Source organism: Pagrus pagrus, assembly GCF_965226575.1.
Source record: "Pagrus pagrus genome assembly, chromosome: 3".
In the NCBI taxonomy this organism is placed as follows: domain Eukaryota; kingdom Metazoa; phylum Chordata; class Actinopteri; order Spariformes; family Sparidae; genus Pagrus; species Pagrus pagrus.
Genome location: NC_140187.1, coordinates 15971650 through 15996425, shown reverse-complemented (window position 1 = coordinate 15996425; position 24776 = coordinate 15971650). Strand labels below are relative to the sequence as shown.

The following is a 24776-nucleotide window of genomic DNA, read 5'->3' as shown; positions in this document are numbered from 1 at the left end:
GTTGTTTGTTTACTCTTATTTTTAGTTTTTGTCTAATTTGATACAAAGTTTGGCTTGTTACGTCTGGGACTGGACATTGTTAGGTGCTTGTCACATGCTGTATGTTCACAATCAATGAACAGCAACCTCAGCAAAGCTACCCAAGCACAAACTCCTCTAACTTCAATGCTGGATGATGACAACAAATATGACAAAGGGGTTGAATTATTCATCAGTGTGCCCTGCAACTGTTGTGAGGACTTTGTTTAGAGATTATGAATGCACTTTATACTTTGTATTTGAATATGCAATGTTTATAAATAAGTTGGTATAGAGCACCAGGGGGAAAAAATAAGATAAAAAAAATAACTGGACAATATTCACCTGCATCAAAAATAAAAGAATAATAAAATGTATGGCAAATCATTCAATATTTTTCTTATAGGCAGCTGGTCTTGCAGTTGAAATGACTGGTGGAAATTACTGGTCAAATTCATAGGACCTCATCAAGCGTCATCATCACGTTTTTTAAATTATGCCTAGTTGATGTCATTGAGGCAGAAAGAACTGGACCTAGTTAGACTGTTGGAATTGCTGAAACAAATAAACAACTGTCTGTTATCATCATATCTTTGTATAATCTGATAGAGGAAAAGCATGTAAACCGAAAACAACAGTGTGCCAAGAATGGATCCCTGGGGGACACCATGAGAGAAGCCTGTTATTTCAACAGAGACGGTTCTGTTATAGAGGTAGTAGGTTCAAAAGAGGGTCACTGGTGACGAGGGCTATCTCTGTGTTATGGCAAGCTGTCACACCAGACTTGAAGCATCTTCACAAGGATGCAAAAGCCAGACTGAACCTGTGCCTCTTCCCCAGGCGAGGCTGTCCAACCTTCCAGACAGCAGAAAAAGTTGTTGAGGATCGCCTGAATGAATTTATGGGAGCTGTGCAAAATTTGTGCAAAAGAAAGAAATGGGACTTCATGAATTATTCAGTCTAGAAGCGCAGACTCTGGATGATCGAGCCCCTGAATTGGGACACAGCATTCTGGTCTTGTTTTTATATGACTTCCTATACATCATCATCCCTTTGACTTCTCAGCTGTCAGAAAATAGTGATTGATTCTAGTCTTGTTGCTTCAAGTCTTGGAATTCAGCTGCAGACTGATTTATGAGTGGGGGCACAGCGAAACCACATTGATATGTCACCTAAAGTGTGACATGAGAGGGAAATAATTGAAATTTGTTGCCTGCCATCTGATGCACAATACCCCCTGACAGAGCAGGAATCGGTAACTCTCCATTTTTGGAAGTATGCAGGACAAAAATGACAGCAATATTCATGTCTGGTTTTTGTGTCTTCTGTGAAATGGTTGAAGCCAAACCCATGGATTTCATTTTTCAGCTGAACATCAAACAGAATCTTAAAAATGTTTGTGAAAACTGTCTCTAATGTGATTTTTTACAGTTGGGCTTGGTGTATTTCAGTCTTGCAGCAATGAATATCCAGTGAATGTTTAGAAAATTGCTCCTAAAGTTGAGTAAAGTTCCAAATTAATTTCATTCACGATTGCAAATCTGTAGTATCATAGTTATGAATACAGATATTAACATCACTACTATTAAAATGAATGCTTTGTTGGTGAGTGAAAGAAGAGTTCTGATATGATTTGCCATTATTAATGGCAGACACCACTCAAATCTGAGATAACGTTACATAAATGTTCCTGCAGAAAAAAGGATTTTCTTGGTGCCACATAGCCGACAGTCAGACGCAATCTTATTTTATGGTGACTCAAATCAGATTTTGAGCGAGAGGCAGACAATGCCGCGTCGTACAAAGAATGTAAACAGAGAGAGGGAAGCTTCAAATTGGGCCCGGAGTCTCCTGGAGAATAATTAATGTGACATTTCCCTGACATTTAGTCGGAGGTATGGTGGAGGAGCCTGAAGATGGGGAGGAAGGAAGCAGAGATGTGAGCCAGTGAAGGAAAAGAAAGACAGGAAGGACGTCAGGGCAGAAAGAACACACGCAGCAACACTAGATTTTTCCCTGAACATCTTGACAAATATTGCAGCTACTACTCGCTTCCTTGCGTTGCACTGTACAGACATTAAAATACAGGAGCTGAGCAGAAGTGCGATGACACACACACACACACACAGAAACACAAATAGACCTACTCTAATGTTCTGTATTCACTCCTTCAGTGATGGTAAAATTATACTTTTGTTGCTTGGTAACCATTTGTTTTGTGCTCATCTCGACCATTCACCATCTGTTTATGGGCTGTTACACATACATTACCATCCCTGACCCTGGATAGGAGAGCACAGCTGATGAGCTAACGCTGGAACAGTATGTGGTCGAAGCTGGACCGCTCGACAAGCCCTCTGTGCTTTTAGCAGTTTGGTCTGTGGTTTCACATTGCCCTTTTAAGCTAATTAGGAAATGATAAACTCTATGTCTTGCTGTGTCAAGGTCGCTCTTTTTTCTGGCACGTTATCCTCCGCTATAGGCTTATAATGATGCCAAACCAAGAGATGATGAGTGCTTTTTTTTAATGGTAATCACTGCACCCACTAGAGAGCTACAGATCTGTAGAAAACAATATCCACATACACTTTGCTGTGTCATTATTCAAATCGAGGAGCACCCATCTTGGTTAAGCGCTTCAAATCTGTTCTCCAGTGATATTTTGATAAATTGCAGATATCAGGGTGCCATAATGGTCGACTCAGAGTGGTCATCTCCTCTTTGTAGGCTACAGCACTTCCTTAGCTCTAACACAATAAAAATTGATTTTACATCTCTTTGATTCCTATGAAGAAGATATTCCTCTGACAGACTCGCAGCACTCATCGCAGTCTGTTTGTGGGGCAGCGCTGACAGTTCTCACAAATCCTCATCGCAAAGCATCAGCCAGCACAAACTGCTAATGGTTTCATTTCCATTTCCTTAACGTTTCCCAGACAAGGCATTCTGCTCCCCTTAAAACAGTGTTTGGAGAGAGACAGCATCCTCTTTGATCCCTTCAGCTCAATCTAGAAGAGTGTGATCAAAGGCTGCTCATGTTTAACACTGCTGTGGTCTCCCAGGTTGCAGTTGCAGGTGTGGCTTTCCGAAAAGTCTGCCGTGGGCCAAGTCTGTCGTTTTGCGGAAGCCAGCGCTCTCAGGCGTGGCCCTCGGATAAGTAAAAAATAATGTGACTGTGTGCTTTCAATACACGGATGTTACAAACAAAAACGCAGGCTTAAATGCTCATTCAACCAAACAGTGAATAATATTAACACACAACCACATGGGTGCTTAATTCTAGCAGCTGCTGTGCTGTCACCTTTCTTTTTCATAAATTCTTCACTAGTAAATCAACCCAATCACCACAACAAATGTTGGCAATATACGTCTCCGCAAACCATACATATATTGACGTTCGATATGTTGCAACTATACGTTTCTTTATGTTCAGATTTCTATTTTATGTTAAGCTTTGTTTATGGTGTAGTTTAGTTTGGGTTGGGTTAGGAAAAGATCATGTTTTGGATAACCTGGTACAGCTGCTACAAACACAGTTGAAAATTGTTCCACCATGTTGTCAGTATTATCTACTCAACCCCCATGCTTATAAAAGGCCAGGTAAAGAAGTCCACAAAACATTTCTGAAGGTTCACACCAAAACACAGCATTCTCCTAAACAACTGAAGTAAATGGGGACTTGTTTTAAAACATTCAAAAGAACTGCTGAAAAAAAAAAGAAAAAAAAGAAAAGGCTCCATACAGCTTGCCGGGTATTGTCCAAGTCTTTGGAAGCCCCAAGAGCACTAATTGATTTGAAACGTCTTTATTTACACTCTGGATGCGTGGCCGAGCTTTTAGCTTAGCAGCTACAGTGAAGATTTTGGCTTCAAAAAAGGTGTAAATAAAATCTTTTCAAATCAATTTGGCATCTTGAAACAGCTGGAGACTTGGATTACACCAGAAAGGCTGATTTACAGTTCTTTTGTGCTGCTTTTTCAAAGATTTTTTTTTTACATTTTAAAACAAGTCCCCGTCTAATTCAGTTATGTAGGAGAATACTAAAACGCTGTTTTGCTGTGAAGCTCCAGAAATGTTTTGTGGACTACGAAACTTAAGTGAGGTGAGTAGATAATGACTGAATTTTCATTTTTGGGTGAACTTGTCCTTTAACATATTGTGGTTTAAGTCTGGGGGATGGGCTGAATAAATTGCTAACCAACTAATCTTGTCTGGCATTTCTCTCTTGCTCTAGTTGTTAATTGAAACATGTGCACTAATTAGTGTACGTGTCACATATTTGCTCTATTGATCAAAACGCTCCTCCCAAGCATTGATTAATCCGAATGATTTCAACAATCCTAAATCACTTCTGACTCGTTGTTTATGCACAGAGATATAATTCAATATCTGAGCCTTCTGCAGAATATCTCAAATTCAATTGGCTCAGGATGATGCAGCGTGGGTTTGTCACAGACACACAACAACAGAATGCAAATGGACAATCAAAAGAAATCTCTTCAAGAGTCAAATGCGTTTTCAAGCTGTAAACCAGGGCAGCTGAGTGATATTGCAATGATTTATTAATGCTTGACCAGAGCATGAGGTCAGACAAAGTGTAATGCATGCACGAGTTCATGTCTGTATGCTTTGCATTTTGTACATTTACCTGGTCGAAGGTGTTTTTCTGTGTGTGTATGATGGTTCTACGCTGAAGAAAGATTTTTTCAAATGTGAGAAAAATACAGCCATGGACTTTTCTTACAAGTCTGGCACAAAGAGCGTTACAGCAAATACAGATAATGAACCTTGTGTCATGTTTTAAAGCTGGCTAATAGCGATGCATCCTGAAAGCGGCTTTCACTGTCACCAAACATATTTGACTGTTAAGACGTACTTTTTTCTAGTTCTTGAAAAAAACATAATGGCAGATAATGGCTCACACATCCCACACTGATAAATCACATCCACCGGCTTTTTCTGTAATTTCCATTCTTCACTTCGTGGTCCAACCTCGTGACAATCAAAACATACAGTAAGTTAATACCGAAGCGTGACACGGAGGCGTCCTGATTGATCCATTTTGTGCAACTGTAAATGTCTTTTAAATGTGATAGTAGGTCTGAAAAGTCTAATGTGCATTTTTCCCTGTGTTTTCCTTTGTAAGTGATGGCAATTATCTATTTTTGGTTGCCCTTTTTACTCACACAGTCACACTTAGCAGTGCACAGTCATGTGAAGGCTGCGGGCTTGTGTGCAGGCATTTTCATGCCTCCATTCAACCATTCACATAACGATTCAATGGTTGACAACATCGCATGTTTATGTTCATTTCAAAACGCGACAAACATCAAAAGTCACAGCACTTGATTCGGGACAAGGACGACATCATGTATCAGTATGTCGAAGCACGACGCACTATAAAAAGAGACCTGGGCACCCAGTCAGACAGGGCATGTTTTGCAGAGGGCAAAAGGTGAGGTGCACCGCATTGCCTTTTTGGGTGAAGCTCATACAGTTTTAAAAAAAAGAGCAGTCCGGTGTGTTTTTCTGTTGGCGTTGTTGTTGCTAGGCAACTACCGAATCAATCAGTTGAAAAGCTGTACCTTTCATTTTTGCTAACTAGAAGTAGTTAACTTCCTTGTTAGTGGACAGTTGGCCACCTTGTAAATAAACAACATCTGCATAAAAGATGGACAGGTGAAGGGCCCTTGCTCTGGCTCAGATTGAGGGTGAGAAGCTGTTCCCAACTAGTACGCTGGACACAAATAAATGAAACCCTCAGAAAGAGGAGAAATCACAGGGAGTAGCACCAGCTGGTCCAGAAGCTTTGACTGGGTGATAGTCAGTTCAAGGATTACTATTATAGTTATTTTAGGATGAGCCAGGGACAGTTTGACAATGACGTCAGTCGCTTTTCTCAACTCGAGGCATTCAGAATACTCCTGCTAATTCTCACTAAACACAAAGCTGGGGATGATGGGAATGTCATTAGTGTTGCAGGTGTTTGGTCATAAAGTAAAAGTGTTGGACTGATTTAGAGGTTGATCTGAGGACGGTGCTGAAAGAAACGTTACGGGATCAATGTGGTTGCAGTGAATCAATGGGGGGACATGTCTGTACCAAATTTTATGAGAATCCATCCAATAGATGTCAAGTCAAGTGTTTTTTCCTCTAGGATGGTGAAGGAAACTCACATTATCTCATCCTGTCATTGTGGACCCAAGAAGGTTAGGGTTAGGGGTTGGGATGGGGTTTTAAATGGTGTGCTATGATTGGATGTCCCATAACCATCCTAGAAAATAAAATATTGCATCGACATCACAGTCTAAATTACAAATGTCAACCTCAAGGTGGTGCTCGTGGAAAATTGCGGGCTTCACTTATTTCTGTACAAAATTTCATGGCAATCCACCGTTGAGATATTTCCAACCAATCACACACTCATCTCTTACACCAAATATCCAATGACAGTTACCTTTGCTGCAACAGATGAGCTGGGCTTCTCCAGGAGGTCCCAAAGCTTCTTTCGTTTTTCAGTACAGCAAGTGTTGTCAAACTCTTCTCCCTCTCTGTCTTTCATGTTGTCGGCCTCCCTTTTGAGCTCCTCGTTCATTTGCTCCTTTTTCTGGTGGTACCTCGCCTGGCAACACGACTCCAGGTAGATCTCATCGATGCCCCAGTAGTCGAGTTCCTGACTGAACGACAGGGCGCACATTTCTTCCATCATGTGCAGCTTGCCCGTGCGGTAGAAGTTCAAAATTGAAGTGAACGCCCCCGGATGTCGATCAAAAAAGTACTCGTTCTCCTCGAGGTTGTAGTCATCGCACACTTCCATCAGAGATTCGTGGGTGTTGCAATCTCTTAACTTTCCCAAACGTGTTCGTGGTAGCCTATCTAACGTTCGCCACAAGACTTCATGTGGGAGACCCCCGACATTCAGCCTGACTCTGCGGAAACATGTCTTGCTGCGCATGATGTCAACCGGTTCAGGCGGCAGCGATGATGTTGAGTGAGAGCCGGCCTTATTTAATTCTGTCAGGGATTTCTCCATGATGACTTCAATGGTTCGTGGTTCGATGAATGAGGCAAACATCTGGGGCTATGAGCTACACCTGGTCCAGTTTTCTTTCATAATTGTATCTAAGGGATTAAAAAAAAAAGATAGAAACCATTAGTATTGTCTTGTTTTCCTCAAATGTCAAGGTCCACACATAAATCATCAGACTCTGAACTAATATGGTGATCCAAGTTTTCGGCCTGGGCTCCAGGAGTGATTTAGAGCAGTTGTTCCTCACCTGAGGGTCAGCAGTCGAAGGTACATGAGATAAATGTTTTGTTACATTCAATTTTTTATTTTTATTTTAACATATTGGATGATTTTGCCTTCAAATGAAACAATCCAGAAGTCCAACTTCTTCTTAGATGGAACTGCTCACAGCTTGTGTTCAAACAACGGCCATAATCTGTGATGACAGGTCACAAACCACTAAGTTTGGAAACCACGTGTTACAAGCAGGGTTTTTCAATCCTAGCCCTACCTGGTTTGTCATGCTAGTCCCTACTTGGATTTGAAATTTGAGCCTGTCCTCACCAGAAAAATGACCATATAGGTGGAAAATCAAAGCATCTTATTATGACCTATGTTTAAGTTTGGTGTTAAGCAGCAAGCCCTAGTGGCTACAGTTACTTTTACACCTGCAAAGGAGGAAGTAAAGAGTGAAAAGTCTGTATACAGAGGAGATTGGTGATGGACGTTCAGGTTAAACACTTGTTTTGTTTATTTCTCTATTCTAACAGTTGGTTCCAGCTCCTAACCAGCTTTTTCAGCCAGTAGTATGACAGCATTTTTATCACGTGGTATCTGTGTTTCATCAGCATCAAGAGTCTTGGTAGTGGCCAATTTGAGGAAAAAAACAAAAGAATGGCTGTTTTCTACATCCCAACACACTGTACTGCCCTTATGTTGCTAGCTAGCATTAGCAACGTTAACGTTTGCTAGCTAGCTTGAGAAAAGCTAGCTAATGCTTGCTAGATAACGTTTCGAACGATTCGAACGACAGTGGTGTTGTAATGTGAATGTAATGGAAGCGGGGAGATGGACTGTCACATAGTGACTGCATGTTATCAATAACACCTTTAAGTAGTAAAGTATCATTTCAAGATATTTATTTTTGTTATGTTATCGCTACATTTGCAGCAGCATCTCATCTCAGCTCTTGTCATAAATTGTTTTCTAAAATCTTCTGTTGCTCGTCAGTAAATTAGATGTATGTTAGTTCTTGAGAAAATCAGGGCTGTGAAAGAGAGGACAGACAAAATGTCTGTTTGTTATTATTTCAGGATATCTCACTGTTGACTACTGTTATCTCATTGTGTCATCGTCCTGCTTGATTTTTAAAAAAAATATAAAATCCTGAATCAACTCTACCTTCAGGTCGGTATTCTTCCGATGACTCACAGCTATTAGGAGTTAAGTGGAAATGTAACTTCATTACAGACCACCATGCAGATGAGAACAGAACATGACTGGTTTGAAACACAGAGAAATAACAAAGAAAAACATAATATAATTATCATTATCTGTGTTATTATCTTCTATTAATTCTGTTTTAAATTCTTTTTGAATCTACCCTCAGACGGGGTTACATGAGATGATTCATGCATGCAGTATCAGGAATTAACAAGGGGGGAATAAATGCAGTCCTGACTTAATATTAAATTGTGATCATCTGGTACTCACATCAGAGAAACTTCACTGAATATAAAGTCCCTCAACTTCTCCCAAAACTACTTCAAAGCCTCCTCAGATTGAAACCTTGCATTGAACTGCAGGATCCTGCAGACCAGCACTGAACATCACCAGTTTATAGGGCTCCTGGGCAGAGACATGTAGGACAGATAAATTCAATTATTATCTCTGGATCCTCAGTGAACCGTAGCCGTTATCACATCGTCTATTGTATTATCTTCCCTGAATTCTTTTTAAACTATGTCCTCAATCAACAATAAACAAACCCTCAGATGTGACTCATATCTAATAACAGTCTGCAGAAGCCTACATTTCTATTTAGGGTTAACAAGAAGAATACTCTGGAATCATGACTAATAGCTACAGTCATCTCGTTCTGTCATCAACTGGAAGGACGCTTTGTTGAATACGACTTCCCACCAAAACTTAAAAAGCAACCATTCGTTGGAGACATCTCCTCTGTGGTGTCTTACATAATATTGTGTAGAATAGTACAGCGTTATCCCATTAATGACTAATGATTATATTTAATGTGTTAAAGAAAATCCTCACCATATATTTTCCGTTTGAGGTTGAAACATATTGGCTGTGGAAACTGTCGAGACATGTGGCTCCACAAGACAAAATCTAAATTTTGGTAGTTACACAGGCTCACTCATTTTATCAGTTTTCTAAAGAACACATGAGAGAAATACAGTTTCCTACGATCGATTGTGACTCGTGACAAAAAAAGAGGATGTGATGCGAACTTGTGTTGTAGCCTCGTACTTTAACCAACTGGAAACATTTCGTAACACTTTACGACAACCATCATTAATAAATGGTAAATTTATAGTCAATCAAACTCAAGTTAAGGGTTTTTTCACTGTTAAAGGTGCTATATTATATATGTAGGATAGGCCACCTGCCAAATTCATACTCCAAACAACTCTAAACATAGCTGCTAACTGCTGCTAACTGTAGCTGCTAGCTAGTAAGCTCAGTTAACCGTGCAGCCAGTGAGCGATCCCGTTTACCGACTCTGACCAGACTGTGAGCTCAGAGAACCAGGGTGGTCTTGGCACGGTTACTTTCAGACTATCATCTCTTGAGGTACAGTGGCTAGGGGCTAGCTGGTTAGCATGCTAACTTCATGCGATATCTCTGCAACCCAACACGTGAAAAATGTCATTTCTTCTCATTCTGTCGGTCATTTTTTCAAAATGTTTTAAATGGAAAATCTTACATGTTGCACCTTTAACAAACAATGAAACGCTTTATAGACCATTTATCAGGCATTTTTTTATTGTTAAATTGCAACTGATGTTTTTAAAACTTTGTAAATGGTCAATTAATACTTCATAAATACATTAAATGGATGGGCAAATGGTTTATAACCAGTAAAATAACTATTAACTAAAGTTTATTGACCTTAAAGGACGACACAGTTTCATACTGTTTTACTTTGTTTATATGTGGCGGACCCTGCCACCTCTCTAGCTTCAAACAGTGTTCTGGGGACCTTATTTTCCTCTGAGAGCAGCTTGTTTATTCAGTTATGGAAAAGATAAATATTTCTGCGTTTGTATATGACCTCATTATTATTGTAAATATAATAAATCCGATTGCTGGGGCATTTCTGGAGGGAGCCTGAGAGTGAAGAACTGACCTGACTGCCTCGCTGTACTACAGTAATTGTTGCGCATATGACAATGGGGAACATAAAACACTTCCCCTGGATGTCTCACATGGCTGCACACAGGTCAGAGAGAGAAAAACAACAGGCTCCTGCTCCTCTGATTGGATGTGTTGCTTTCTTGGTTTTGGCTGTAGTTCTTTGGTTTGTCTGGCTGATCGCTGCTGCTGCTGCTGCTGCTGCTGCTCATGTGACGCCCATGCAGAGCTGTGGGTGGGGACGCAGGACACCACCGTGAGGATGAGTGTGGCACAAAGTGCGCGCTGTCCACTCCGATGGTGCTGAAACACCAGGAAGCGCTGCTGGGGGAGACAGTCTACTGTACACACCCCGCATCCTTTGGGATCCGTTTATGAGTGAGCACCGTGCCCCAAGCTGGAACATCTGACATGCTGCTCGTTTGTGTTGATGCCCGGCAGCACATCAGGCCTGCAGATGTGATCACTGATCGTCACTGCCACACAAAGTTTCCAACACTTCACAAACACGATCAGACATACGCTTTACGCCAACAGACACTACGATAAGACACATTAACAGAGGATGTGGATATTGTTATGTCGGCTTTTGGACATGCAGTAACAGGCTGTGAAGAGAAATGTTAATTTGAAGGGAGCCTCCACCCTCCTGTTGTATTATTCGATGAAACAATTCAGCATTTAAACGCACCGATAAAACAAACATCATTGCTCCCTGTGTCTCCTCCTGTGTGCGCAGCTGAATTGAGAATGAGAGCTCAGTGTGGTGTTTTATCAGCTACAACTGCAATGTTGTGAAAGCAAATCCATCCATCCATCCCTCCATCCCTCCATCCCTCATTTCTCTGTTCCCCTTCCTGCTCCATATTGGTGCAGTTTGAATGCAGAGTAGTCCTGCCATGCCACAAATACTCTATTACAATTCACAGGATACATATGATTCACAGTCCAAACATGGAAATAAGCTTTTTTTTTTGTAAAAAAAAATATAGAAATACATACCGTAGTGAGTTGTTGTCATCCTAGCAGCTCTGTGGACAATCAATCCGTTCAGATGGAGCATTTAAAAAAAAAGGAAAAGAAAAAGAAAGGAGGCGTCGTTATTGGTTTTACTATTGCCAGGGTCTGACCCAATCCATTTCCCCCTCCTCTGCCTCCGACATGGCAGAGAGACCCCTCAGCACGATCTACCGCCTCCCCGCCGGCTCCCCGCTCCGCATATCGCGCCGCTGTTTCGCCCGGAGATCAACAAGTACGCCGAGAAGCCCCTTCGGACAGACAGACTACCTGTGTTTCCCAGTCAGCTGTGTGAGGAGGAGGAGGCGCCGGCCGCATCTCTCTGAAGGTGGATCCATGGCAGCTCCCTCTTCCACATCTCGTTAACTCTTTCAGCACCGACGCCTGCTCGGCTTGTGGCGCTGGATCAGACTCGTGTTCGCAGGCTGTGCTGTCGCTTAAGGACATGATGTAATGACAGGGCGAGCGCGTAAAGATGCGTGTACGATCTTGGGTCAAATGATCTGCAGGCCCAGAGCCAATAAACATGAAGGAAAATCAATGAGAGTGCCTGTGCAGAGAGAGGGGTTTAGACAAAACTTCTTAATATGGGAGTTCAGCAGGGCCGGACTCAGGGTGTGTGAGGGGCAGGGGCGAGGACACTAAAAAGGGCACCAGTTGTCTGTGGTGGGGCACCAGCACATATAAAATTGTGATGCATTTAGAGTGAACTGGAAGGGTACGTTAGAGGGCATCTTATCACGTTCACAGATGCCCCTACTGTTGATAAAACATGATAAAATGCCCTCTAGGGTCCCCTTCCACTGGTCAAAAATCCCACTTAAACCTGCTAAGATCGGGCATTGGTGTGCAAGGGGAATGTGTAAAGTCTGCATTTACACCCGGGTCAATTGACTCTGCAGTAGAACTGGGGTTTTATCACCTCAGCTCGGCTTTGATCTAACATAACACCCAGATGAACGTGCTGAATTCTGCCAGGTGAAGTGATGATGCGTTAGCAACATCTGGTGGTGGCGCATAAATAAAGAATTTGGGATGTGTTCTCTTCAAGGACGTCTTATTTTATACTGGACACAGTGTTGGAGGCCGAGCCCCGTTCATGCGCTGCTCAGTGGTGTTTTGTAGCCAAAAAAGCTCGACTTCCCAGCTATGAAAATACCTGGATCGCTGACCGAGCCGGCTAACTTCTGTTTCAGTGCCCAGCTAATCTGAAAGGGGATAAAATAATTTAATCGCGTGACTCCTCTAGACTTCTCAAATGTTATTGGACCGAGTGGCTCAAATTATGATAGTGAAACGAGTCATTTCGTGGGGGTTGTGAGGCTCAAATTCACAGTCAATGGGTCTGTTGTTGTTTTCTCTTCTTCACTGTTTCTGGCGTATTCGTGACTTGAAACGTGACGTCAGTGATGTACAACGTAACGCTTCAGATACAAATCACAGACGGGCTGTATCACAACATTCTGCCAGCTGGTGCCCCCCTTTTTTTTTTGCCCCTGCCCCTCAAACATCCCGAGTCCACCAGTGGACTTCAGCCAGTTTCGCTGCTTCATTTTTTAATGAGCGTAAGTGGGTTTACCATCCTCTTACCTTCCAGATCCCCTACAAGACGTTCATTTAGAAGGCTCCATTACAAGTCCTGCATTCAAAATCCTACTCGAGTGGAAGTAGAGAAGTATTAGCATCAAATGTACCAGAAGTATCAAATCTAAAACTCATTGAAATGCCCCTGTGAATGATATATTATCATTCGTTATTAGACTGGTGATGCATCAAAGCACAAGAAGCATCTGGGGGGGAGAGAAATGATTAATGGGGTTGGAAAGAAGGGAGAAAAAGCTGCAACACTATTAAAGGAGCTTCGTGGTACTTCTGTGTTGTGCTGGAAGCCGGTCGTCAGTGTATGTTAGCGGACCCCATTTCTAAACTAACGTTAGCTACTGTTGCTCTCTGTTAGCGGAGAGAAGAGGCACAAATCTGACCCGAGTCTGTCACAAACAAATCCACAGTCCAGCAGCATTAAACAACTTCAACAAATTGTCTTGTGTAGACGACCAAGAGAGACGGGGAGGGTCTGATTTTCCACTTCATGTTACAATCGGCTCACATTTTGACAATAAAAAAAGTGATTAATACATAATTCCTACAAATTGTTACATAGAGCTGCTTTCATATTGTTGGACTCTGGGCAAAATCTTTTCTCTTCTGTGAAATATTGGACAATTCGACCTCTCTGAGCCGCAGACGGTTATTTAAATGAAACCATATGTGCAATTTAGACGGAAATGTCTTTTTGGTAGCGCTGCAGAATGGTACCAACTGTTTTGTAAGAGAGCTCAAAAGGTTGGAAACGATGCATTGTATCTAGGAAAGTCTTTATCTGAAAAGTAACAGCTGTTAAATCAATGTAGTGTAGCAAAGAGTGCAATATTTCCATGTGAAATGAAGTGGAGCAGAAGTGAAATGAAAATACTGAAGCGAAGAACGAGCACCTAAAAATTGTACTAAGTACAGTACTTGAATCGACGAATATCCTCCACTCCCATTTACAGTTAAGAAGCAAAAATTTCTCCAACATTATACACCATTTCGTATTCAGTGTTTTGTGAAAAGGCTACCTTCAAATATGGTTTTAAAGGCAAAATAATCTTAGAATGAAAATGGTCCTCAATAAAATCTTAAAATTACATCTACTCCTACTGCGTAGAAAAATCCACGGTCTATGAATACTGTTACTGTAAAAGCGAAGCTATCGGACACAAGATGTCTCACTTCACTCACCCTTGAAGTCCATTCTCAGTTTTTATGTGCTCAAGGTTTCCACGTTTAATTTCTGTGAGTTACAAACCAGACGACGAGGCATTTGAGGTGAGCACAGAGAAACTTTCAGCAGATGAAGGTGAAAAAGGCCTTCCAGTGTCAAACTCGGCACATACATCATTCTGCACAGTGAAGGTCAAACATCCAAGAGAAGAAACATGAAGCAAAACACATTTTTGAGTGTAGGGGGGACTTTAAGAACTACAACTAGTCAGGTGTACTTTGTCTTTTCTTTTAATTGTACAAATCAATGATTGTAAATATGATTCATTATATAATAGAATAAATAGTACATATAACAAAAAAGGTTATCAATCAACAATATTTACAGTTAATCAAATCGTCAAGTCACATTTCAGGCTGCGTCCTCTTCAGCCTGTATCTGACCTGCAGATCTCCGTCAGGCTGGAGCATCCCAAAGCCGTAGCGACTGGGATCGACTGGTGGCAGTTTAGCCTCTGGGTCGCACATCTCCAGATCGAGATGGGTCAAGAGCAGGAACACAAATCTATGGTCACGAGAGAGAGAGCAGCTTAGAACAGGCAACACTGATAAACAGGACTTATAAGACAATACTCATATCAGCAAATAAAGGTTTCACACATCCAGTTAAAGGCAGGAAACCACATCATGTAAATACACCAGTCTGATATAAATGCCTGAAAATAACAGATTCCTAAAGTCTTCCTAGTGTATATAATAACATTAAAGGGAAAGTTCACCCTCAAATCAAAAATGCATACTCGTCCTCTTACCTTTAGTGCTATTTATCCATCTAGATTGTTTTAATGTGAGTTGCCGAGTTTTGGAGATATCAGCCGTAGAGATGCCTTCTCTCAAATATAATAAAACTAGACGACACTTGGCTTGTGGTGCTCAATGCACCAAAAGATGATGAGCAAGAGGAGGCATACATGTACTCCTGGATGAAAGAATCGTGCCTGTGACAGCAAGGAATGTAAACCTTTTCAATCGTCTCTCGTCCATGAGCAGATGCACACTTCCTTCGGTTCAGTGAAATGGTTGGCAGGTGTAGGTCAGTAGAAAGAAAATAGTTCCTATTCAACTCAACTATCTTTTGGCGCTTTGAGTACCACAAGCCGAATGCCATCTAAATACATGCAATCTGAGAGAAGGAAGACATCTGTATGGCTGATGTATCCAAAAATTGGCATCTCGCACCAAAACAACTTAGATAAGTTGCCTTTAATGCATTAAGACCTTGGGTGCCCATTATATATGCATTTTAAACACCTGAAACTTGAGGGTTTTCTGAAAAACGTTCACTGAAACCTTTTATTTCTCAGCCTCTGAAAACCATTTAAGAGCTTTAAACTTTGGCTCTCATTGGAAATTATTGCCTTTGCCTCAATTCATGAATTACATTGTATTTCTTCAGCCATGTGTCTCTAAAGTGAACACGCTCACGTCGCATCTGGCCTTAATGCTCCTTCTTTTTGTTTGTTGTAGATTACAAGGACTAACCTTTAATCTTTGTAACTGGATATGACGTCTGACAGAGACGCTCTCCCAACTGAATGTCCTCCAGTGCACTTAACCTTTTTCATACAGTTCATTTCAGAGTATAAGCAATTACTTTATAACAGCTTGTTGCTAATGACGATAGCGGACATGAAAGCAGCACTGAAATGACAGAAGGGGGAATTATATGTGGAGATGGATTTCACTGGTCTGGTAATTGGTATGAAATTGGAGGAAATGCTTTGATCATGTATGTATCATTCTAAAATATGTAAAAGTAAAACTGTAAAAGATAAATCATGGACAGATTCACAATTGAAAAGAAAAAGCAGTGGATCTTTACACTCACTGTTTAATGGCTGTAACAGCAAACTCTTTCCCGACGCACATGTTTCTGCCTGCACCCCAGGGCATGGTGTGATACTTCAGCCTCTTTCCATCCTTGTAGAATTTATCCTTCACTGTCATATCTTCATTTAAGAAGCGATCATACTTGAAAACCTGTTAAGACGTGACATGAGAGAAAAAAAACAAACATGAAGGCGTATGTTAAACATGTGCTTTAATATATCATGCAAATCGGTCTGTTCACGTGTCTCTTCCTTCAAACCCCGTGTTAAAAATAATATGCAATTATCACCTCCGACCATTGAAGACAAGCAAACAGAATGAACATTGGGAATTGATCTCGCTCTCTTGCTAGTCAGCTAGCTGTTTAATTTGTAGGCATTTAGCAGCTCATCCCAAAGGATGTATTCTGTCAGTGATTCTCATCACACTGCTTAATCCTGCCTCCTCAAGACTGCTTTGTGCACTATAACATAGCTGAACAATGTAGGTACGCAACTATGTGTATCGTGATGGTGGAGGCTCCATTCCCAACACTTATCATAAAAACAGTTGGATTTTCACGTCTGCACTGTTATCACTTTGGTCGCGGTGTGTATTTGCACATAACTGTACCTGTGGTTCTTGGTGTACCTCCGGGTCCATTTGAGGGCTGAGGTAGGGGAACAAACACACTTTGTCCCCACGTCTGAGGTGATACTCCCGTCCACTGGCCATGCGTAGGATTTTGTCCTGCAAAACCTCTCTGCTGATAATTACCGCGGCGGTGAGCCGTAGGGTCTCACTCAGAACGCTATCTGCAGAATGGAAAGGACAGCAGAGTAGATGATGTCAGAGGGTTGTCAGCGTGAATTAAGTCAGCAGTAGCCTCGGGCATGATATGGAGAGGCACAAACATTTGCACGAAATTATTTTATGGAAAAGGCAATCATTATTTAATTGAATCAAAGGTCTAACTTTTATTGTGACTGTCATTCTTTCTTATCTTGTTATTCCCAACAATTCAAATGAGCTTTTGTTTCCATTTCGCTGGAGTGACTAAACCCAGAGGTGGAAGTGCTCAAGTGAATAAGTAAAGAGGCTGCTAGCAGCTGTTACATACCGAACACAGGTGTGCAGTGGGCTTCCACTGGGTTGATGTGGGGATGCTGTAGGGAAGTGGCCTGGAGAGGAAGGCCTCTGATCTCTGATTTAAGAGCCTCCATGGCCTCAGGGTGAGTGAGCAGGAAGCCGAGGAGCCAAAAGGCAGCAGGTCCAGCATTACACTGAAAGGGAAAAAACACAAAGCATAGCCTGTACTTTAAAACACAAGCTTCTAGTAAGAAAGAATATAAGCAAGAATATTTTGTATATATGGACATACAACGCATATAATATATAGAGAAACTTCTTGTTATTTCAACTAATGTTTCCTCTCAGCTCTCTGTAATGGTGCTATCTGAATATGACTGATATGAGGAGTCAGTGAATCAGACCCGGCTTTGTCGAGACTGCTGTCAGACCTGTCTGGGAGAGACACCTGAGCCTGTCACACAGTAATTGCTATGGGTTAAGGGAGCTGTTCTTCTTACCTCTGCACATCTCAGGTCAGATCTCTATTGACAGCAAGGGCAAATGCTCAAAAGTGACTAAAGGTGCATCACCATGTCTTTCCTGCCCTCTTAGACCTTCAGATCACCAGAGCTTTTTGGAGAAATAGTTTGGCATTTTGTAAAATATGCTTTCAATCTGTGAAATTAATCTTTATCAATCATGTGATTCCGATTCAATTCAAAATACTTTATTTGTCCATTAAAGGACAATTCAAGGCAATGTGCCTGAAGTCATAAGTACACATAAACCATTGATTTGAAGACATTAAAATAAAAGAACAATTTAAATTTAACTAAATGTTCTATCCATATTTATCTTTGTTGTATATATATTTAAGTTCTTGTCTGTGTCTTGTTTTCTGTTTTCTTTACACTCTCTATTTTTATTCATGTAAGGTACTTACTCTTAAAGTCCCTCAATTAAGTATAATTTCCAATGCTTAAATATGCCTTTAGAAAATGATTTGACTCACTGGCAGCTGCATACTGGGAAAAGCTAGGAAGGCAAGACTCACTAAACACTCAGTCTATATATGTTCCAATCAATAACTTTGATTTGTTTGCAAATGGAGGGGGAAGAGCAACAGCCAGCCTGTGCAGGTGGATCCACGATGAAGTGGTAGGTGGCTCCAGTGAAATCCTAGCATCTGAAATACCTCAGTCTGCCTGTAACACATATATAAGCCAAATACGCTGTGGCACGTCTCACTACTCTCACATCTAATCCCTCTATTCTCTGCAGTGGTGCTCCATTTTCCCTCCCAGACTGAGACTGTGTTGCTCTGATATCCCAGCAGACGTGATAAAACACAAACATGCTGGAGAGGAAGAGCAGTCTTTCCCAAAACCAGCAGAGCATCTGAAAAAGAGCCCGCAGTGGGTGGCCTGGCAAAGGTTTCTCCCCTCTAAAATACTGTACACTGGAGCTACTGGGTGAACAATCGTTGGTCCAGTGAGACTGGCAGGTTAACAGAGGGCTGGAGGTATTACAGCTAAAATGCAGCATATGAGAGCAGACATTAAAGAGTATGAAACAGCTTGCTTTCTCCCCCACCTGGCCGCACAGAGGAATGACACCATGTTGATCTGAACATGTCTGTACGCGTGAGGTCAAGGAACATTTCTGCGCTCACACCCATGTCAATATTTGAACCGAAGTAAACAAATAAGACGTTGAAAAGAAGATTTTATTCATGGGGTGAGAGTTAAGGATTAATCCATCATGAACTCAAGTTTTATAAATCGTATTTAAGCAACCTCTGTATCCAAGCACACAGGTTAAACAACATTTCCAGTAGAGCTGCACTGTAGTCAGCAGTGGAAAACGTGACTGACGAAACTATTCCCATGTATGTGTTCCTGAAAGTCGCAAAAAGAGGAAGCAACTTCAGCTGACTAACACTCTTCTCTTACTCACTGCTTTCACATTACTTCACCTCAAACAAAAATAAGATGCCGCAGAAACTGATTCACATGATCAGAACTGGCAATGCTCCACTCTGTAATACAAGTTGAGGCAGGTAGCTGTGAGTGAACTGGCAAAGAGGAATCCACTGCCTCACTCGTGCATTGTTGTCAGGGTGAGCATCTTGGCGAGGAATTCATGCATGCAGCAAGGGTGTGGAAAGTTTGCATGATCTGGTATCAATGTGGCCTTGTGCCTGTTTGATGTTTGTGTGAATGTGTGGGTGAGTGTGGGTGAGAAAGAGATAATAAAACAGCTCTTACTTGTGTGGTCCACAGCTGCAAGAGTAGAGCTCTTTTTTGCATCTCTTCATCGACTCCCTCCTCCTGCAAGAAGCGACGGTAGCTCTGCTGCCATGAGTCCGACTCTGACCCTCCGCTCAGCCTGTCTGGGGACAGCAGCTCCCACAGTTGCTCCCGGGTTAAGTTGGCTATTCTGCTTTCCCCTGTGAGAGATCCAACGTCAATTCACACATAAATTGCTTTGCTGTATACAGCATACATAAAGTCAGATACAGTCCAGATTATTCTTAATTTGATTCCAGCAACATGTTTCAAACAGATTAGGACAGGGGCAATTTGGAAAAAGACTCAGAAAGTTGTGGAGCACACACACACACACAAAAAAACCTGTTTGGATCATTTTACATGGAAGCAGGTCAGTTGGGTAACATAGGCAGTTGGTGATAGTATCATGACTGGGTGGGAAGGACATCCTTGAAAGGCTCTTTGTTAGACACGATCGTTTGAAAGATATCACTACATGAGCTCGGGGACACTTTGTAAAACCAGTTGGTTTGCAAAGGCATTTTGTTTTTATTAGCTTTTTACGCATCCCAACTATTTGGGATTGGTGTTTTAATCTTACTTTAAATCACTCTTTGTGCAGCTTACCTCGTTTGAGTGTGCCGCGGGCCAGTTTGGTAAGAAGATCGTCAAACTTGCGAAACTCGGTGTAGACTCTAGCAGTGTCGTCTCCCCTCTCAAACAATGTTAGATACCCAGCCCTGTGCACGGCAATAAAGTTAGAAATATTCCGGCCTGTCACTCGTGGTAGTATGACCACTGACATCATTTTATTTTTAGTAATTTTCCTAGGCTAAGATGCTGTATGATACCTGAAGAGTAGGCTGTAACAAAGGCTGAAGAGTCCATCCTGTCTCCACCGTGAGGGGCTGCAGCCTTTGTGGTCACTCAGCAGTAGGTTCTGAAGGTGAGTGTTCATGGAGCTGCAGAGCCTGGAGAGACTGAGACCTTGAAAATGCCTGAGGGAAAAAAAAAAAAGATATTGAGACTTGCTCATTTAAAGTGGTGAACCAGAAAGTCTGTGTTTTCAGAAGATGCATCATTACTTTTCCATCCATTCCCTCTCGGCTGCGGGTTTGATGCTCGGCAGCTGCAGACTGAAGATTCTTTTCAGGAGCTGGTTTTTACTGCTGGTGAAGTCCAAGGAGACAGTGTCACTCAGCACGGCATCGAAAGAGTTGGCTTCCAACAGCACAGTCACGTAACGACCAGCAACACGGACCTGGGAGGACATCTTTTTAGTTAATCCAATATTCATCGTTTTCAAATGCAACTCTTACAAAATAGTCAAAGTTTTTGGGCTTTTCATTTGAAGCTATGTTTTATGGGTTGCAGTGGCTTCTGTGATATTAATCTTAGATATATGCAGATTAAAAGCATTATGGGAGTCTAATGAACTTGCTGCCACCACCAGTGATTCATGACGTATTTTAAATTTCAGATCATAAATTACAATATCAGATCTGTGATGGACTCCCTGCAGACTCCTGTATGCAAAAACATCTCTGACCTTTTCTTTCAAACTACAGTACATATTGACATTTACTCTATTTGACAGTCAAATGTTCTTCAACAAAAAAATCCTCTACATCACACAGGCTTTATTGGAACTTACTGTGAAGATATCCCCATGCTTTTCTTTCATCCGGGCCAAAAACTTTGCGGCATCTTTAACAAACTCAAGAGCGTGCCCCAACCACGGCAGGCAGCCTTTGTCCAGAGGTGGCTCATTTTTCTGTCTGTTCATGTACAAGGAAACTCATTAAAACAATTACAACAATGTGATACAGTTGCTTTATGTAACTTTCACCCCCACAAATCTCAACCAACAGGTTTTAGAGTTAGCATGAAGTTATGTCACAAGGGCTTTTTATCGTGTGGTTAAAAAGTTGCACGTAGGCCACAGTACGAGAAAATTAGTATTCAATTCAAAATACTTTATTTGTCCATTAAAGGACAATTCAAGGCAATGTGCCTGAAGTCATAAGCACACATAAACCATTGATTTGAACTCATTAAAAAAAAAGAACAATTTAAATTTAATTACATAGGTTCCATCCATATTTATCTTTGTTGTTTATATATTTAAGTTCTTGCCTGTGCCTTGCTTTCTGTTTTCTTTACACTTTCTATTTTTATATATTCTTTTATCTTATCTTTTCACACCATGGGTCTGACAGAAAGACATTTCGATCCTCTGTATGTCCTGTACATACGGCAGAATTGACAATAAAATTGACTTTGAACAAAAAAATAAAAAATGATAATACTAGAAATAAGTTAACTTTGAACAATGATTTATAGCAGTGGCCAGTCCAAAACTGACCGACTACCAAGCAAATATCAACATGAATGACTGGCTTTACCTTGTGCGAGTGGAGTAGAGAAGCACCAGTATCAGCAGACCATTAAATAATAAGAATATTGTCCATAACATGTTTCCGTCAAGTCAGATACTTGTCCTGTCCTGCAGATAATTTACTCCATAGCTGCTGGCAACTCTCTTATATCTCTGAGCCAGGCTCAGCTGCAACTACTGTTTGCTAGGAGGGGTGGAAAGGCGTGGCTTGCGACACAAAGTGTTACACAATACTGTAAACTAGACAGAGTGAGACCACACAAAAACATCCACATCCCGAGTCTCTCACACAAACAGCAATTATTCAAAACACCACTTAACTATCCAAAATATTTAGAGTTCACATGCAGTAACACATTTTAGAAGAGTGTATACAGCCTACATAAATCTTTCTCATACACTTCAAACAGTTCATAGAAAAGCCACATGCCACAACATTTCATAGCAGTGACATCATCAAGGTAGAGGCACTCATGTTTCGTTTGATGAGGGGCGATGTCAGGGCAGGCACACATATTTGATGACGGATGTCATACTGCCACATTTTCGAAATGCATTGATGAGGAATCTTTCAATGTTAACATCTAATTTCCCTGTAATATTGTGAAATGTCTATTTTTACCTCCCTTTTGATGACTTCACAGTCATAAGTATCTATTGATGACGCTGTCTGACACACTGAAACCAATGAGTAATTGACCTAACACTGACAGGTGCTGTTGCTAGTCTGAGTTTGTTTATGCCCATATATGATAATGTTATTCTACTTTTATTCTTACTAGTGAATGAATAACTTAATAAAAACAATTGTACAACCTATCTAAATTATAATCCACTGTTGTGATAAAAGTGATAATTGCACTGAAGGTATACACTAGTCAAAATCTGTCATGGGGATATTTTCAGTGTTTTATTCTGTGACATATTTCAATTTCTGTTTTGTGTTTGGTGAAATATTTCATTTGATCTTTATTGCATATGCATGTATATCAGATATGCACCCATATCCCAAACTAATTTTGAGTAGTGTAACTCAGATGAAATGTATAGGCTACATTCATATTGTAAAATAAAGCAGCATAAGGAAGGCTGGTACAAGCAAGACAAGACTGTTGGCTGGTTGCTTGTACACTGTACCAGCAGAGGGTAGTCGTGCACTTATATTAACCTCACCTTTCAGCAGCTGGAGACAAGTTCAGCAGTAGAAACTGATGTGAAAACTTCTCATGCTCAGCAGCTCCACAGAAAGCAGCTCCTCAGCCTTTCACCTGTAAATGACAAGGAAGTTAACGTCACAGCGCCTGAGCTTGATAGGTAACTGAGTCAGAAGATAAAACCACAGAAGGCGAAAAAATGAGTTGTTAAATCCGCATAGATTGTTTAAACTGTCAAAAAAGTTTTTTGTTTGTAATTCAGAGTAGCAAAGAGCAAGGACAAGCTAAATGGGAAAAAATAGCTTTACGATATTAATTTGCGAGAATTAAATCAGTCATTTGACAGTTTCTCAACGCATTAAGTAGCCGCTAGCTTAAAGCTAATGCTATCGTTTTGTGTGCTCTCCGCAAACTGACCGTACTAGCAACATTATCAAACTTCAGTTCCTACTACCGCAAACGTTTCCACCACAATGTGCATGAATCTTATTTTCATATTTTTAAATCATGCATCCAATGTACACTAATAGTAAACCGGCAATGTACATGGATACAATCACAAACCTGTAATTTACCATGTTACAAGACATGATAGGCTACAGGCTAGTTTATAATCCCATAAATGAGCCACACATTCTGATCCCCAGCTCAGTGTTGTAGCCTGTTTTACACTTAAACAACTTAACATTCAACAAACTACTGAACAATATACCAATACAGCTACTGAATATGCAAAAGGGTATGACAAAAATAGTTGTGAAAGATAATTACCTTGATATTTTCAGATGCCATGGTTAAAAGAGAAGTTCACATCATATGTGTGATCATTGATTATATCCTGTATGAGCTCATGAAGCATGAAACCCATGGTAATATACTAAAATCATCACATTGTGATCCCAGAATATTTTAATTTTAGTGTAGCCTACACATTTCATTGATATCAAATACCTTTCTCATATAAATAAAGTGAGTAAACCTAAGCACAAATATTCTAAGATTACTTACAAGCTCTTTTACAGAACAACGTATTTAAAAAGTATTTTTTTAATAACTTGCCATAGCTTTGAGTGTATAACACGGTTCATCTTTATCGTTTCCCAGTATCAGAATGAATTTACAAATCATATTCTAACGTACAGTTTAAGTTAAACATGTAACATCTAGATTTAAGTAAAATGATCAACAGACAGACTGATGGTGTAAACATCAACACTCCCCTGGTGCTCTGGGCCCTCAGTCCAGACCACTAGATGCACAGCTAAGTGAGCTAACTAGCTAAAAGCAGCTACAATTATCAGCAGTTAGCGGTTACTCTGATGATATGCTGCCCTTATATTTTGAGTATGAATTTGATGGTTTTAAGTGGACAATTCTTACATATTGCACATTTGAAGAATGATCTAAACGACAGAACAGTTAATTCCAGGTAGTCATGGTGTACACCCAGTTTCAGTATGATGTGTTCGATATGTTCTGCTTTGCTTTAAAACACATTTAGTTCCATTTGACCAAGCCGACGTCAATTTTGATGTGGCCCCTTCAAAAATCATATATTCATTGTCTAATGCTTTCTATTCAAACACTCTCAGACATTTCCCCGAGGAGGGGAAGGGGCTAGCAGGACAGCCAGCCAATAGGGGCAGGGTCTCAGGAATAATGATGTTATTATGTTAATGACCCTAAATTGCCTGCTTCATAAAGGGTGGGTGTGGTGCACTGGAAGCCAAACAAACAGACTCTGGTGTAAACAAACATCACATACAATATCACATACAAACAAATGACAAAATCTGCATCCTCTTTTGAAGCCCAACAGCGTATCGCTTCAT

At 40.8% G+C, this 24776-nt stretch overlaps 2 protein-coding genes across 2 annotated transcripts in view; both read right to left on the bottom strand.

Annotated features, from left to right (window-relative positions):
- kcnb1 (potassium voltage-gated channel, Shab-related subfamily, member 1) overlaps window positions 1-11796 on the bottom strand; it is a 40279-nt gene extending 28483 nt beyond the window's left edge. The window contains exons 1-2 of the mRNA XM_084349458.1: window positions 11405-11796; window positions 6476-7140 (exon numbers count right to left, since the gene is read on the bottom strand). Coding sequence (XP_084205584.1) covers window positions 6476-7093 — 618 coding nt within the window. The 5' untranslated portion in view covers window positions 7094-7140; window positions 11405-11796. The remainder of the gene's footprint in view (window positions 1-6475; window positions 7141-11404) is intronic.
- A 2682-nt stretch (window positions 11797-14478) lies between these two features.
- Window positions 14479-23322, bottom strand: ptgis (prostaglandin I2 (prostacyclin) synthase). The gene is made up of 10 exons (XM_084348524.1): window positions 21798-23322; window positions 21047-21170; window positions 20478-20653; window positions 20244-20390; window positions 20020-20132; window positions 19390-19571; window positions 17172-17334; window positions 16685-16866; window positions 16071-16222; window positions 14479-14747 (listed from the first exon to the last, which is right to left on the bottom strand). The coding sequence occupies exons 1-10, from the start codon at window positions 21866-21868 to the stop codon at window positions 14588-14590; spliced, it is 1470 nt and encodes a 489-aa protein (XP_084204650.1). The 5' UTR covers window positions 21869-23322; the 3' UTR covers window positions 14479-14587.
- Between the last annotated feature and the right edge of the window lie 1454 nt (window positions 23323-24776).